This window comes from Colletotrichum graminicola, assembly GCF_000149035.1.
Source record: "Colletotrichum graminicola M1.001 genomic scaffold supercont1.28, whole genome shotgun sequence".
In the NCBI taxonomy this organism is placed as follows: domain Eukaryota; kingdom Fungi; phylum Ascomycota; class Sordariomycetes; order Glomerellales; family Glomerellaceae; genus Colletotrichum; species Colletotrichum graminicola.
In genome coordinates this window covers 68293-84175 of record NW_007361032.1, presented here as the reverse complement: position 1 = coordinate 84175, position 15883 = coordinate 68293, and the positions used below count along the sequence as shown (strand labels likewise).

Sequence of the window (15883 nt, the reverse complement as noted above, 5' to 3'; positions counted from 1 at the left end):
TACGTCCTTCGTCCGTCGTCCATCTTCCTGGGTGCCCTGCGTGTCCTGGGGCTGGCACTCGTTGACTAGACCTGGGCCCTGGTTTGTGTGCTTTGGTGGTGCTTTGGTGCATGCTTCTTGACCTTGACCTTGCCTGGCCTTGACCTTCTTCACCATCATGACCTGGGGGCCCTTGGGTCTTGGGTCTTGTTCTGGGGGGCGTGTAGATTGCGTAAGGTAGCGGTGGGGTGTGAGAATGCGGGTGTGAGTGTGAGTGTGAGCATGAGTAACAACATGTCGCCGTGGATGGATGCAGCCGATGGATATACTGGATCCAGAACAGAACAAGGTCTTGTAGCAGGACGAACGACAACAAGGATAAGGGACGAGTTGAGCATTGCTGAATAACGTAGGCCACGAGTATGATGCCAAGATTACTGCGAGGGTGCTTATTGCCAAGATTAACGCAGATGTCTTGACCACTAAGTCCACCGCGGGGTGGCGGCTCGGCGCGGAGAGGCCGGGAAAGGGACGAGGGAGGTCAAGTCAGGAGAGACGGCAGGACGAAGTGAGAGGAGGAGAAGAAGAAGCAGAAGAAGAAGAACAAGACAAAGTGTCGATGATGCCCACGAGGCAGATGCAGATGCAGACGCAGACGCAAAGGGGAAACCAGGAGGCATGCGAAAGACGCCACAGATAGAGAGAGAGAGACGGAGAGTGAGATGCAGATGGGGAAGTCGACCAGAAACAGTACGTACCCTCCTCCTCTCAGCGGCAGTGTGGATAGGTACGTATACATGCGTTGTTCGCACCTACCTTTAATTCCACCCTCCGCCAAGGGGTACGTACCCGCCGTCCCCGTGCCGCCATGGCTTGCTTACTTCTCCTTTGGCTTGGCGCGTTGCGCATCAACTCCGCAAGGCCACCACAGGATAGCAGGCAAAAGAGAGAGAGCCAGCTTGGCCTTGTTTGTACTTCTCCTTACTCTTCTTCCTCTGCTGCTAAGTGTTCTCGTCTCTTTCCCGCACTTGGAGGAGGGTGTAGGTATTCCGGACGAGCGACTCCTGCTCCGGATCATCACCACCGCAAAAGTGCAGCCCGCCTTCCCGCCCCCCTGATGAAGGGCAAATTCAGATATACAGATATTGTGCCAGGGAAGGAAAGGGTGAGGTCTCCTCTTGCCCACAGGCAATTTAAGCAGCAGAGGCTCCGACCAGGGGGGGTCGTGTTGCCAGGCCGGGCTGCCACTAGACCATATCGAGCTTGCTTCGCCTTTGCCCACTCCGTCGTCTGTTGAGGGACGGGCACGGTAAGGGGTGGCCCAGATCAGCTGCTGGTGACATGACGTGTAGGGGGGGAGGGTGTGATGGGAGAGGGACTCGGGGAAAAGGACTCGGGAGGAGGAAAAAGGGCGAGACTTCGGTCCTCCTCTGTTCATTGCCCACTTTCCGTCTCTTCTGTTCTTTCTGCCACACGCTCCCTCTCTATATATGCCCTGGTTGTAGTGGACTGCGGAAACAGGGAGCTGCTTTTCTCCATCGCGGGCGGTCAGGGAGGCTTGAATGTTGTACGCTAAATGGAACGGGATGGTTAGGCGTGGGCAGCAGGACAGACGCACGTCAGTCCACCGTAGTCCGGGCTGGGAAAGTGGGATGCGATGCGAGCTAAGGCAAGGTACCAGATGCTATCACCTCACCAAGCGGCGGCGGTGACAACGCCGGCAATCGGTGAGATGGATGGGCCGTAGACGTCGTCCAACCCGACCTGACGGTGTCTCTCAAATCAACATTTTTTGGTTGGTGTAATGCCAAAGAGCGGCAGAGGCGCCTGTCTGCCTCCCGTTACCGCCGCCGCCGTCGTACAACAGTCACTCTCCGCCTCGAGGAACATTGTCCGCTGAAGCCATGCGAGCACGCTCAGAAGAACCATAGTCGACCGCCCGCCGCCGTCCTGCAGGTAACATCTGCCCATCTGGCCCTCCCTTCTCTCTCTCCCCCCCCGGCCCCTTCGTTCTGTGTCTCCGATGCGTCAGATAGCTGAGATGCGTTTGTGCGTGATTCCGTTCGAGACACACCCACATACACAAAAAACACAAAAGGGTAAAACATCGGATGGGGGGGATCGATCTGGTTGGTCCCTCTCTCACTCCCCTCCCCCCTACCTCGGATTGGAACGCAGAAAAAGGTCTCGGTCTGTACGGAGTAATAAACTACAAACACGCTCGATGCCGGTGCGCATGCCTTTTCGGATCGTTCCTTGACCCCCATGATTTAATTGTTTTCCCTTCTTTTTCTTATTCCTCGCTCTTCGCCTCCTTCCATTTCTCCTACTCCTGCTCCTCCTGCCCCTCCTCCACCAGTTCCGGCTGGACCTGCTGTCTGCTTCATTGGGTCATCGCACGACTTGTTGAAAGTAGGAAGGGACGTAGTGGGGTAAACCTTCCTCCGCCCACCTCGTGCCCATTTCCACGATCCTTCGCCCACCCCCTGGACAGGTACGTACTCTTTTTTTCTCAGGACGTCCTGGTCTTGGGCACGAAGATCACAGAGTACGTATCTCGGTACGTATCTCGACGACCTAGCCCCAAATTCCAATGTCCTTCCGCCCCCACTGCCAACGACAGTCGAACCCACGATGGTCAAGCGCCAAGCCGTCGCGGTTCCCCGTTTGGGCGATGCGGCAGCCAAGCGCACCGATGACTGGCCGTGCCAAGTCAAACGAGCACAGCGTCTGGCGACGCTACGTCGTAGATCTCGGCGCCTCCTTATCTCCATCGTTGCTTCCTTCCCTCTCATCCCCCCCCCCCCCCCCCCGGCCCCACCACAGGCGCGGGCTTCGACCCTGTCATTTCGACTAAATCTGTAACGTCCAAAAGTCCAGCGCCTCATGGAGAAATGGATCTCCATCAAATTCATTCAGTCAAAACGAGCCTCGCCTTTTGCTCTCAGCTCACACACACACGCACACACACATACACTCACACACACACACACACACTCTCTCTCTCTCTCTCACACACACACACTTTCGGCTGTTCACAAGTCCCCACAACCACGAAAAGAAAACACCCCACCACGGGCATGGGTGGACTAGACCACTGCAAATCCGCGTCGTCAGACCATAACCCTCCTCGGAGGTTTACCGTACTTGTATACCTCGGTATGCGTACGTATAGTAAATACCATGTATACTCCGTACTATTGGTGCCTTTGGTTATTGCTCATTACCATCATCACTCTGCTCTGTCACACTTCGGTCCCCCCCCCCCCCCCCCCCCCCCAGTCCTGTATGAAATCCCCCTTTTGATAGGGCCGCCGACGCCATCAACCATCAACATATAGGCCCTCCCTCTGCCTAGTCTCTTCAGCTATGCAAAGCCTCTCTCCACGGCGGCATGGAACTGTGCAAACCCTCGGGGCAACCCTGAGATGCGCCTAGACGCAAACTACAGCCAAGGTGTACTGAATTGGTCAGATAGGCTTTGCACTTACAGCTGTCTCGGGCCCATCCTTTCAGACTGCCGACTCCCCACCCCCGGGATGAAGCTTTTTATTCCACCAACACCATAACTGTAACGCCGCCGCTGCTGCCGTCTTCCTCTGTCCCACTATCCCCGACCGCCGTGCGTGTCTTCCCGACAAGGTCCCTTCCTGGGACGCACGACTTCCATGCCACTCCCCGCTGGAAAGTCTGACTGGAGTACCAGCAACCGTTGAAACCGTATGCCTCAAGTCCACGAGCCCCGACGCACAAGGCGCGAGGCCGCTCTCGAAGCCATTGTCGGTTCGTGGGTCGTGGCTTGGTCATCGCCGTGCGGCGAAGGCATACGCCGCCATGGCTTTCCACCCAGTCTGTACGGATATGTACACCATATCTAGGCTGACTAGCTTAGCTACCGTTGACACAGGCGTCTAAATGTTGCCGTTTAATTCTCACCCGAAGCAAGGCGCCAGGGGTACGCGCCACTCCCAACGTTGGCATCATGCAGGAAACAACGTAAACAGCAACATGCCGGCGGTGACTGACTGCCTGCTATACCACCATCGCATCGACCCGCGTCTTCAGCAATCACGGTAGAATACGACATTTGAGGAGCGTGCCTCGAAACCGTTGAAACCCGTGCCTCCCTTGCTTAACCTCTAGATTTTGGATTTTCGCGGGAGATTGTCGGGCGTCTGTGGCCTCGTTTGACGGGTTTGTGTGTGTGTGTGCTTGTGCGCCCCTTTACGATTCGATGGGATCGAACGTGATGCGGAGAACAGGCCAGAATCGTCTTCATACCTAGACCGACCGCAGACACCCTCAAAGGCCGTCGTCTCCCGCGCCTCCCCTGTCACCATTCTCCTGTCAGGCATCCTTTCCCTCTCCCTCCCCCGTTCCAAACCGCTAGACCCTGGGACGTGCAGCACAGCGTTTGGTGGGAATGTCGGTGATCTGTTGTCACAAACCCCCAAAAAGAAGCCATTGGGAACATGCCAAGCCCGTCTCCCGTTGTGCAGCGTCGCCATACCGTACCCTTTCTCCAGAAGCCAAGCTTTGAGGACCTACGCGGCGGCGGCTGCGGCTGCTCTAGTCTGATCAAGCAAGGTGTCACAATAATACTGTATGCTCTGCCCCGGTATCACATACCTGTACGTCGTCCATTTCGCCAAAGACAGCCCCTCGATGACTGATGGTTTGAGTCCCACGCATTCACAGCGCCCTTCGTCAATTGGACGCTGGTTGGCAGAGTTCCCAGTTCCCAGCTCCGCACGGTTGTTCCCTGGGGGGCCTGCCCAGAACGCGATCGACATACTCCGCCCTTCACTCTATTTTCGACATTTATGCGCCGAACCTAGAAGCAGTCTGGCCAGCTGCCCCTTGACCGTTTCCTAGCCCCCGGCGCGCCCCCCTCCTGACAACACTGTACTGTGGACTGACCTGTCCAGCGTCGATGGACCTTATTGTGCTTAAACCGCCAACGTTACCTTCATTTCAGACCGTCGGCAGACAGACAGACAGACGGACAGACAGACAGACGGACAGACAGACAGACGGCCGGCCCGTGCAGAGCCGTTGACTGGACGGATTAGGGCCGACCCTCGGAACAAGGGGATACGATCCGCATGACGGCTTTCAACTCTAATCAAGCTGTCTTCCTGCGACATTTATTCAATCCGGAACGCATGGTGAACTCTGACACCACGTCTGTACTCGTTACTCGGGAAGCCTGGCTTCAAACCCCAAGACGGTTGGTTGGGCCAGGTTGAGAAAAGGTAATCGACCGTCTAGAGGCCTAGCGCAGAAGCACGTTCACCCCTCTCGTGAACTCCTTCTGCAAGTTACCTATTGCAATCTGGTATGCGCTACCGAGCCAGGGTTCAATCTCGGGATCCTCCCCCCATCTCGGAATGGAGCGATCTCCCATGTCTCTTGGACCGTGAGATCAAGCTGCGTGGCCATGTCTCACAGATGCGTGGGCGTGGGTGCAGTGGGTGACAGTGTGCCTGAATGGTAGGCGTCGTCCCGCCTTGGTACGGTTACTGTAATTAGATGGTGTGTTGTTACGGAACACAGTCGCACACAATGGCGATGTGCCACCCACGTACTCCGTATGATGCCCGCCAATGGTTGTCTGATTGTGCGACTGCCAAGACCTTCAGCGTCGGTTGGAAACCAGTCACAGCCTCAAACAATCTGCCCCTTTAAGGAGGCAGACGATACGGTCTATTCGGGAGGCGGAACGGAGGCTGCAGCGTAGCATTGCGCCTATTTGTGCGATTCTGCTCTCGCGAGCTGACGACGGCGCGCTTCATGATGGTTTCCGTCCGTCTGGGACCATGTGGAATGTTTGCTTCACAACGGCATGTGGGATGGACAAAAAACAGCGCCGCCCGCGGGCGTGGCTTGCGACAGCAGCCGCAAAGAGACGCCATCCAACTCCAGTCTAGGATTCCTGGACTGGTGTACATTTCGCGCGCGATGTGTAGCCGTGCACGCATCGACACCTGCTGGGCATGCTTGCGCGCTCCCGTGATCGTGTACAGAGTGCTTAGGATGCACCGGGAGGTCATTGTTGCGAGCCGCGGCCGATATGGGCCATCCTCAGCAGCAGCACATGACACCGGCCCTGCAATGTTACCAACCTGTCCCTATCTGTCGCGCGGGTATAATATAATAAATACCATGCAGAGGCTGAGGTCTGGAAAACGACCGAGGGTTTACAGCGGTGAGCTTGCCGTGAACGAAATAGATTAATAGAAAGCACGGTTTATGCCATGGCCCATTACAGGCCTAGTACGGAGTAGTGTAGACAAGGTGGCAGTGGAGGTGAACGGCCAGCAGCTGGCTTTGCACCGCTGAAAGGGGTTCTACCCAGTTGACAGTGTTCGGCAAGAGAGTGAGCGATATCCAATCGGGAACTTTGAAACGGCGTGGCGCGGCGAGTCCCGCCGTGTGCGATTGGATCAGAGGTCCGACGTCAACAATGGATGAAACATCCATGACCTTTGACAAGTCGTGCGTCGCGAGAGGAGCAGGGGTGGACAGCGCTTGTCTGGGATTTCCTCCGGCCTGCTCTCTCCAATAGATTGCGGTAATACTGCCTAGTGTAGTCGGAGGGCATGGCCTGCACGCAGGGGAACACATGGGTTCTGGAGACGCCGCGGAAGACGAGGTGACGAATGCTACTCCAACAGCCGCCCATGGGCCCATACCATCCGTTCCTATCCCATCCCATCCCATAGTAGCTCTGTTCCGTATCGAACTGGATGGCAGGCGTAGGCAGGCATGCATCTGCTGGTTAATCTAGTCGCCAACGCGTATCCGTACTTGTCCCATGAACCGTTGCCTGCGCAGGCAAGGGCGGCGGTCTTGAAAGGGGGGAAGGGCTGGAGATGAGCTTGAGGATCCGATACCCAAGTGGGGGGGGGGGGGGGGGGGGCAAACCACCACTCATGCTAGCCAGACTGCTGAGGCGAAGGGCTCAATCGCGTAACCGACATTTGATGAAGCCCTCGGCTGTCTAAAATGGCCATGCCATCGTCTACCCATCTCGGCTATCCGCCACTGCAGCGGGGTTGGAGATTTGAGGAGGGGCGCATCCCCGTCACGATGCAACTTTGCTGAAAGACGTCGCTCGCTGCGTCTACGCAGTAGACTCCATCCATCCTTCCATCACGACTTTGTCATCGTACCCGCCACGACATCTCGACCTTGAAAAAGAATGGGGAATCGAAATCCAGGATTTGTTGTTGCTGGATCCTGCAGCGGCGGCCCACCCAGAACAAGATATTACCAGTACTCTTGCCTGGCAAAGCAGCTAGGCAGTGTGCATTGATCGGCTTCTCAAGTATCTTGGAACCTCTGCCGCCGCCATCTCCATCTCACTTGGTCAGCCCCTTCGCCTTCCTCCAGCAATCTGTCGATCATCTCCACAGAGGGCCGGGCGTTTGGCCGGTACTCAGGCCTGCCGATTACGGACTTGCCACCTCTGGAGCTGCCAACAAGGCACAACAAACCGCGCAAGACATGAAAAACTGCTCAGGTCGACTTGGATATTGAAATCTCACCCGACTCTTGCGAATACAGTTGAGGACTCCTCCACGGCGTACTTGTCGGGATCAACCCGCGGGGCCTGCATTTCCCGACAGGACGGGATGGGAGCAGTCCCCGTCGGACGGTTTCAACATGGTCATACCCAAAACCACATTCGTCGTCATCTTTGTGCGATGCTGGCGCGTCCCTCTCCGCCTATTCGAATTTAATAACACCATGCTCCTCCCTGCTCGAACACTGCCAAGACTTTGGCATGTTGCCTCTGATATTCACCAAGCGCGTGTGCATCTCAAGTGCTGGCAAGCCACCACAGCGTACGTCTGTCTTCGACACATATTCTGTCCCTCGATCCTGGTAATGTAAAGGCTCGCGTTACATGTCCGACGATTAACGCCGCAGCCATGGTGCATTTGTATTCGATGCTGTGGAATTGCCGCAATTGCAACGACACAAGCCGTGATCATATGGTCTGCCGGTCGTATTCATGCCCTGTTGTCGGTAAAGACTCGCGGCCGTCCATCGAGGGCAGCTGCCGGCAAATTCGCCGCTCAAGACCCTTTCGGCGTCACGATAGATGCTTTCCCCCGTTGGCTTCCGGACCAATTCATCGTCTTCTGGTCGGTGTCGCTGCAACGGCCATTCTTCACCTGCCACTTCGATCCTGACCGAGCAAATCCTACGATGCCACTGCCCACCTCGTTTCAATAGTACCATTCGGTTTTGTCCGGGCGTTTTCAACAAGCTGGCGATCAATCAAGCAAACAAAGCAAGAAACAGGTACCCAGCCAGAGAGTTGGCAACTCCGGTGACCTTGGTTGCTGGTCTTGGCGACACGCCAGGATTCTGTCAGGTCCCAGTGACATGGATATCGAAGCCGATGCAAGGAGAGTCAAGTGGCAACTCAACGGTAGTAATAAGAAGGGCATGCCCTCTGTCTCCTAAATTCCCGTGTGTTTGGTTTCTGCGGCATCGATACATTCCAAAGCAACATTGTTGGGGCTGGTCGTCTTGGAAAGAGCCGCCGTGTAGCGATCTCGGCCGATGGGAGGCGGGCGCGATGGAATGCGTTCACCCGGAAACGGAACCGCTCGTCCAAAGAAACCACTGACTTGCAGATTCTTCGGCGGAGACCTGACATCGTTGTCATGACATTGAATCAAGGTTAAAGTCTGCGGGCCCTTTGAGCTAAGTAGACGTCCCGCGTGACCCCCTGTGCCGCCGGTCAAGGTTGAGTGTAGCAGCCAGCATGCTTGTCGTAGAACAAGTTGAAACGACGAATAAAAGGCTGGCCAAAGTTATCAGCGAAACTCAGGCAAGCTTGTTTCGTTACGAACGTACCACGGGTAGGTAGGACGTGTTGGCATCATCATATCTTTGTCATGTCGCCAGGCTGAACTCTGATCAGATACTCGGCCGCGAGCGAAGCGGTCGTTGACCAGCCCCCGTAGACAGCTGTTGCGGGATATGAGCGCGTTCCGATGTTTGATGCAACCGACATGGACGTCGCTGTGGATTTGATGGTCGCATTCCAGTCACTGCCCCTGCTGCCTGTCACACGGGCAAGACCGAAGCGGTGTGTTGCAGGACAAGAGAGGGAGGGAGAGAGAATGTGTCGCGACGAAGCAAAAGATGGATTGAGTTCATGCAGCAGGCGCGGGGCAATGGCTCGGGCTTACCATCTCCTGCAGTGCTGCGCAGTGCGGAGCAAAAGCAGAACAGGTGGTGCATTGTGTGGAGTGTGAGGTTATTGCCTCTTTGGACTTTCCACATGGTGCAAATTCAAATCAACGGATGAGGTAAGCACTCGGGTATGTATGTATCTTCAAGGCAGGCAGGAGGGATACGGAGAAGAAAGAGTACCTACCAAGATAGGATAGGTAGGTCCTTAAAGGGACGGACCAAGACACAGAACAGATAGGGCGAGAATGACGCTCTTGCCGCCGATGGACCCTTGATCAGGGAATAAGGGAAGGCAATAGATACCTAATACGGAGTGTCCGTACACTTGGAGAAAACAGCCGGAGGAATCAATCAAAGTCGGACCGCTCCGTTGCATGGCAAGACCGAATGTGGTTGGTCATGCACGAAGGCAAGGCGGAGTGGGAGGAAGGATTATAGGCCAGACTCAACTTGACTCTGCGCCGGCCGACGGTGCCATGCACGACAACGTACTAGCCAACTAGTGCCGACCGGATGATTTGCATCTTGATCTCCCTACCTGCTGCTGGTTACCTGGAGTCCTAGGTGCGATATCCGTACTGGTGTATCTATCTGTACGGAGTACCTCGGGGGACTCTAGAATGGATTGGACATATCGATTTGATTGTTTCGTCATCTTCCGAGTCTGCGGTGTGCATCCAGCAGCAATAATTCTTACCGTGGTTCTTGATCTGGCTCTGGTTCTTCTTCTCATCTTTTGATTTTCTTGATTTCGGTACCGTCCTATTCCCCCTTATTGCTTGCCCACTGAGTAATCTGCCATTTCCTTTCCCAAACAAACAAATCTTGCGACGTACTTGTATTACAGAACAAACCAACAAGCCACAGTGACTCGAGCAAGATCCTGTCGGGTTTCCCTCTCGTGATATATAGTCCATCCCCCTTTCGGGTCGAGTCTCGTTAGCGACATTTGGATGAATTCCATTCCCAGGTATGCGGTTGTAATACCCCGGATAGGTAGGTTGGTTGGTACGGGCAATTAATCAGTTGGTCGGTCAGCACGAAAGCACGCCACCCCCGTTCAGGTGAAGCAAGATTGATTGAGCTGAGCTGAGGGGGGCACCTGCGCCGCCCGCATTTGCTTGCCTCACCATCGCCCAACGCGCATTGCACAGCCGTGACGGCTCTCGCAATATTATTACCTGACCGTCCCGTATCTGCTGTATAAGGTACCACCACACCACACACGCACCGCGCGCTAAACACAGCCTTTATTATTATTATTATTTTATTTGGGGGGGTTTTAATCCTGTCCTGCAAATCCCCTGCCGCTCGACCACTTTGCAAGTGTCCGGTGCCCGTTTCATTCCCAGACACACACAACATTGAGCACCATTTCCCTCCTTTTGTCTCCCCATATTTTTCCACGGCCTCCTTCTTTTGCCTTTGAGACTGGCCTGGCCTGGTTCGGTTTGGTCTGGGTTGTTGGCCCAAGGGACCTGCGACGAATTGACTATTGGACTAAACTCCTCTTCTCCCATCTTTCCGGCCGCCCCTAACGCTTGTCCTTCCCAAGTATTCCGTTTCTCTCATCCTCTCACACCACTCTCCCTCCCTGCGTATCCCCAATATTGCTCTCTCTCTATTTGTTTTTCTCCTCCTCTCCTCTCCACTCTCTCTCCCTCTCGCTCTTATCAAACGAACCCAACCACCCACCCCCCCTCATTGGACCATTCTCTCCCGCCTGCGCACGCGACCGACCGCGTAAAGTGGCCTGGGCGGAGTAAAGCGACCCCAGCGCAACGCTACTGTCCACTGGGATCAACCTGACGAATACAGCCAACACCCAATAACCAAAGCACCAAAGCACTACCACCACCACCACCACCACTCTCCTCCTGCTCCTCCTCCTCCTCCTCCTCGGCATTGTTGTGCCCCTCCCCTGGTCTGGGTATCCAGGGTCTCTGAATTATTGGGACTTCATTTCCCCACCATCGTCAAAGCAGCCCGGACCAATCTCCCTTCATCTTTTTCCCCTTCCTACTCACACACACACACACTTTCTCACTCCCGCCTGATTATCAAACCCGCCCTTGTCTGCCTGCCCTTCCGCCGCCGACGACGACGACGACGACGACGAAGACGACAACGACGACATCCCCCCCCCCCCCCTTTCTCCGACCGTCCATGGTCAAGGAACCGCCTCGTTCTCTCCCAAATCCCAGTTGTTCGAAACACAGGCTTTCTTGACATCTCCGACGACCATGTCCGTTTGCGTCGAACAGTCCTACCCTCCAACCGACGACGACGCCAACGTCACGAGTACAGTCCCCCGAGACCGTGATCACCCCTCCGCTATCGAAACAAGACAGTCGCGAGACGACTACAATGCCAGCGCCAACGCTACCCAAGAGTTGACCTCGATTATGACCGCCTCCGCCTCTATCCTGACCACCATCCTCAATACCGCATCCAACCCAGTCTCTCCCGGCCCCTCCAGTCCTCCCCTTGAACAGGCCAAGAGCAATGATTTCGTGCCCCCGACGCGCCCGAGTAGCACTCCCTTTTTACATCCCGATCAACGGAACTCGGATTGCTGCACTCCCATGGCCGAAGACGCCGATGCCTACGGAGGCTCGGGCATTACCACTCCTCTCTACTCCCTCGACGCCCCCGACGCCTCACCCACCCTGAACCTAAACGACCTTCCCGCTGAGATCCACGAATGCATCCTCGATCATCTGTTCGGTTACCGAGTCTCCACCTCATCCAAGAGTTCTGTTGGCATGCAGAGCGTGACCAAGAGCTGGGGGACCGCCCTGCGCCATTCTCGTCGTAGGGAGCTGTCCGAGCTTGCCCTCGTGAGTCCCGTATGGCGCATCCTGATCCAGGAGCGTCTCTATCGTCACATCAAGATCAAGGCGACGATCGAATCGCTCGAGCTGGCCATGGCATACTTTAGCGAGCACAATCACCTCCGCCGCTACGTCAAGCATATCGAGATATGGTTCCCCGTCTTTCAGCCCAAGTACGGTCCTTTGGCCCTAAGCACCACCCTAGCTCTCCCCACCGTGACCATGGACGGCCTGACCAACGCGACCTACACCCTACCCGCCAACAACTGCAGTCTGGAAGAGGCCTTCACCTTTGTCTCCCTTGCTCTGCCCGACGTCTGCGTGCTCACCATTGAAGGCGGCGAGAGGAAGAAGGCGCCCAAGGTGCAGCATAGCTGGAACAAGCGCCCCGCAGGCTGGCATCTCCCCACTCTCGAGTCGGTACGCACCCTGGTCACCAAGGGACAGTGGAATTTGATGCGCGACGACTCGGACTTCGCAGCCGTCTTAGGAGCCCTGCCAAACCTCAGCGAGTGGCACGGTTCCTACAGCAAGCCCAAGTCTAAGAGCTACTTGAGCATGGCTAGCATTCTTCCCAAACTGCCCACGAACCTCACCTACCTTAACCTCTGCCTCGAGAGCGACTACCGGCGCGAACTCACCTGCCCGCCGTTCTACATGAAGGTTTCCAACCGAGTCCACTTCTGCACAAGGCTGGCCGAGGCGACCCCTGCCCTCGAACACTTGGCCTACACCGGCCGCGTCTGCAAAAACTTCTTCAACATGGCCGCCATCCGATCCGATCCAAGAACGACCCGTCTCAAGACGATCGACCTCACGGTCAAGAACTGTTGCCGCCCGGTATCACAATTTCACGACTCGGGAAGTGGTATTCAGGACATGAACTTTATCCACTCGTTCGAAATGCTTGTCTTGGCTGGTATCCATTCCATGTCGGCCCTCAAGGCTCTGGACTACCTGCGGATTCGCTTTGTGGATCTGGGTGAGTCTTGCCCTCCCAGCCTCGTTATTTGACCCTTTTGCTAACTCGCTTTAGACTCTCCTGTCCCTCCTCTGAATCCGTATTTTGTCTTGAGAGACGGCTGGTGCTCTGGTGTTTGGAGCGATAACATCCTAGCAGAGCTAAATCGGGTCCGGCCTAACGCAAAGTTTGAGCAGTTGAGCGAGTCATTTGGGGAAGTCGGATACAACAAGGACGGGCGCATGATCATTAGTCCTGATTACCCTCGTTCCCGGGTACTATCTCTGAAGCTGGCCAACTACGCACTTTTGGCAGGAAGTGTCGCCGCCCTCCCTTGAGTCCTTGCCGGGGACTCTCCACAATGGGCGACTCGAGACGCCAAGTCAATCGGCAATATTTGCTTTTTTTTTTCTTTTTTTTTCCCGCGATAGTCGTTTTCTTTTTCCATTTTCCACGACAACGAGCATGCGAGCACGGCAACAAAGGGTCACATTAGGGGCGTTAATTCGAGGTTTCTGCGCCATAGACGGAGAGCATCATACCCCTAATCTCGTTTGGGACAGTTTTGGGTCTGCAATTCTCTTGTTATCTCAACGACGGAGTTCGGGCTTGGTACTTTGCACGATGGGTAATCCGGAGTCTGGGGGGAAGGAAAGATTTTGGTACTTCTTTTTTGAGGCATATTGTTGTTCCCCTAGCTCTTTGCATTTCAAGGGCTGCGTTTTCATCTCGCTTTCAGACACATACATGGCTAACAAAAGAAACTTGCTCCAATGTTGATTCACTGAGACTACTGCGGCCGAATTCGTTCGTGCATGTTTACATGGGTTATCAGTCATGAGGTGACGCAATGTCAGGCAATAACTGTTGTTTAACGGTTGTGTGTCTCCAGCAGGACGCGCAAGTCGCGCTGATTGACATGCTTTGCCATGCAATACGATCTGATCTCATCTGTCACTCGCGCTCGAATCCTGGCCAGGGTGCCGTCTCTCCGGCCGCGCTTCCGATTGGGTCCTCGGTGCCCATCTTGTAACGAACCGCTTCCGTCAGATGTGCCCCGACTTCATCTTTCTTCTTGCGAGGACCGCGACCGGCCGCCTCCCCCCTTCTGCCATTCGGCAGGCGGAACGCTATGTTCCACTACGCCGAAGGGGAGAAGAAAGAAAGATCAGAGGGACCACTCAAGGGGGGATGTTTAAACAGATGGGGAGAGACAGAAGAATGAACGGGCTATTTGTCATCTATTCCCATTTTCCTCGCACCAGGTACACCAGTCTTGGTTGGCTTCATAGGCCCGACCTGGCAGCCGATCAGATTCCAGGGCATCAGTTGGAGGATCCTGTGGTCCGCCTGTAATACCAATCATCGTGCCATGTCATGTGCATATACATATGTCTGCAAGCAAGCCAGCAAGCAAGCAGACAAGAGCTAGGTGGGAGGGGCAGGCGCAGCGGGCCAGGCCGCCCGCCGGGCCGACGCAGGACCGGGCATTCTGAGGTTCTGCAAGCCTAGGTCTCCTTGTGGATGAAGAACCCCAATGTTTAGCGTTCCCGACTTGAAAAAGATTATAGAAAGAAAAAAAGGAACATGGAAGATGGCACTGGGGGATACGCCCCACAACAATATTGAGATATCGAGACATTGCTATTATCATTATCATCATCTTCTTGCAGGTCCGAAAGTGGGATATCCGGCATCCAGCATTCTTAACCATCCGCTAGCGTAAGCTGTCGAGATTGCAGCGGACTCCTTGCCCCGCCTCCCCTGCTAAGACCGTTTCCCCGGCCAAGTTTAATGTATTGATGTTACAGAGAACGCCACGCTGTAAACGACCAGACCCTTCCGTCGAATGGCGATGGTGGCAAGACGTCGAAGGATCGTGATGTGTGTGCCCCAAGGATATCGATGCTGATGAGTACGCTTTCCAGGCCGCGTTTCTGGGGCGGCACCGTATCTCGGCCACGCCGGTACTCGAGACGTGGTGGTGGAAGGTGACGATGGCGGATGCCACGAGCGAGGGAGCTGTTGTGGGTTTACGCCGGGTCCGAGACCTCGGGGATCCGCGTGCCCGGCTGATGGTCGGGTAGAAGACTGTCTTTGGTTGGTATGAGCTGCGCTGCGGTTCGGGGTGAGGGTGGGAAGAAGCCTTGAAAGTATAATGGCATTGGGGATATGGATGTCGAGACGTGACCAGGGCGGCGGGCAATGTTGTAACTGCACGCAATAATGTCTTCTACTTTGAGTACTACCAAGTATAATTACCCTCGCTCTTTTCGTCAAGTCGTTCGCAATTGAAGGTCTCTGACCAGCAGTTCTCTTCCAAGGCTGTTCTTCGCTCCACCTTATTCAGTCGTCACGAAACTTTACATGATGTTGAAGACGGCTAGAGTGAACGGCACCTTTGTTGTGATATCATGTCTGGACAAAGTCACACGCTTAAGAACGACGACAGGATATACAGAAGCCTGCGAGCGCCGCTATTCTGTCAACTTACATCGGCAAGAATGAGCATGTTGTCGTTTATTCCGTCGTGATATAAGTCGACCAGAGTCCTTTGACAATCACATACGACCATACCCACTGGAAAACTCGGGATCCCGTCCGCTCTCCCATAGATAAGCCAGTGAGGGCCGGATTAGTAGTTGGGTCGGTGACGACCAGCGAATACCTGGTGTTGTATGTTTTTTTGCTGTTTCTGGGTACGTGGTGTAGTTAGTAGTGTTTTGGGTCCACCGTATTAGCACATCTCACGATGTTGTCCCCACTCCCCTAACGTTAGCATTACCGTAGTCTGACTCTACAATACTATTTACTATATTCTCTTACTTAGTTTAAAAGTGGTTAAACTTGATACCTTACTGCTGCTACTATACTGTAGGCACTATTACTTTTC

General features: G+C 54.9%; 4 protein-coding genes and 1 non-coding gene across 5 annotated transcripts; 3 read left to right on the top strand and 2 right to left on the bottom strand.

Annotated features, from left to right (window-relative positions):
- Nucleotides 1-261: 261 nt before the first annotated feature.
- Nucleotides 262-679, top strand: GLRG_07000 (uncharacterized protein; the record flags this gene model as incomplete). The annotated part of the gene is made up of 2 exons (XM_008097685.1): nt 262-265; nt 393-679. The coding sequence occupies 2 exons, from the start codon at nt 262-264 to the stop codon at nt 677-679; spliced, it is 291 nt and encodes a 96-aa protein (XP_008095876.1).
- A 992-nt stretch (nt 680-1671) lies between these two features.
- Nucleotides 1672-1908, bottom strand: GLRG_06999 (uncharacterized protein; the record flags this gene model as incomplete). Its single annotated transcript, XM_008097684.1, has 2 exons — nt 1672-1743; nt 1825-1908. 2 exons carry the CDS (start codon nt 1906-1908, stop codon nt 1672-1674), a joined length of 156 nt encoding a protein of 51 aa, XP_008095875.1.
- Nucleotides 1909-10799: 8891 nt separating this feature from the next.
- Nucleotides 10800-11142, bottom strand: GLRG_06998 (uncharacterized protein). Its single transcript, XM_008097683.1, has one exon. It carries the CDS (start codon nt 11099-11101, stop codon nt 10817-10819), a length of 285 nt encoding a protein of 94 aa, XP_008095874.1. The 5' UTR covers nt 11102-11142; the 3' UTR covers nt 10800-10816.
- Nucleotides 11143-11438: 296 nt separating this feature from the next.
- GLRG_06997 (uncharacterized protein) lies at nt 11439-13328 on the top strand (the record flags this gene model as incomplete). Its single annotated transcript, XM_008097682.1, has 2 exons — nt 11439-13011; nt 13066-13328. The coding sequence occupies 2 exons, from the start codon at nt 11439-11441 to the stop codon at nt 13326-13328; spliced, it is 1836 nt and encodes a 611-aa protein (XP_008095873.1).
- A 2229-nt stretch (nt 13329-15557) lies between these two features.
- GLRG_12523 lies at nt 15558-15673 on the top strand. The gene has a single exon (XR_001139457.1). It is a non-coding gene; the product is annotated as a 5S ribosomal RNA (ribosomal RNA).
- Nucleotides 15674-15883: the final 210 nt, after the last annotated feature.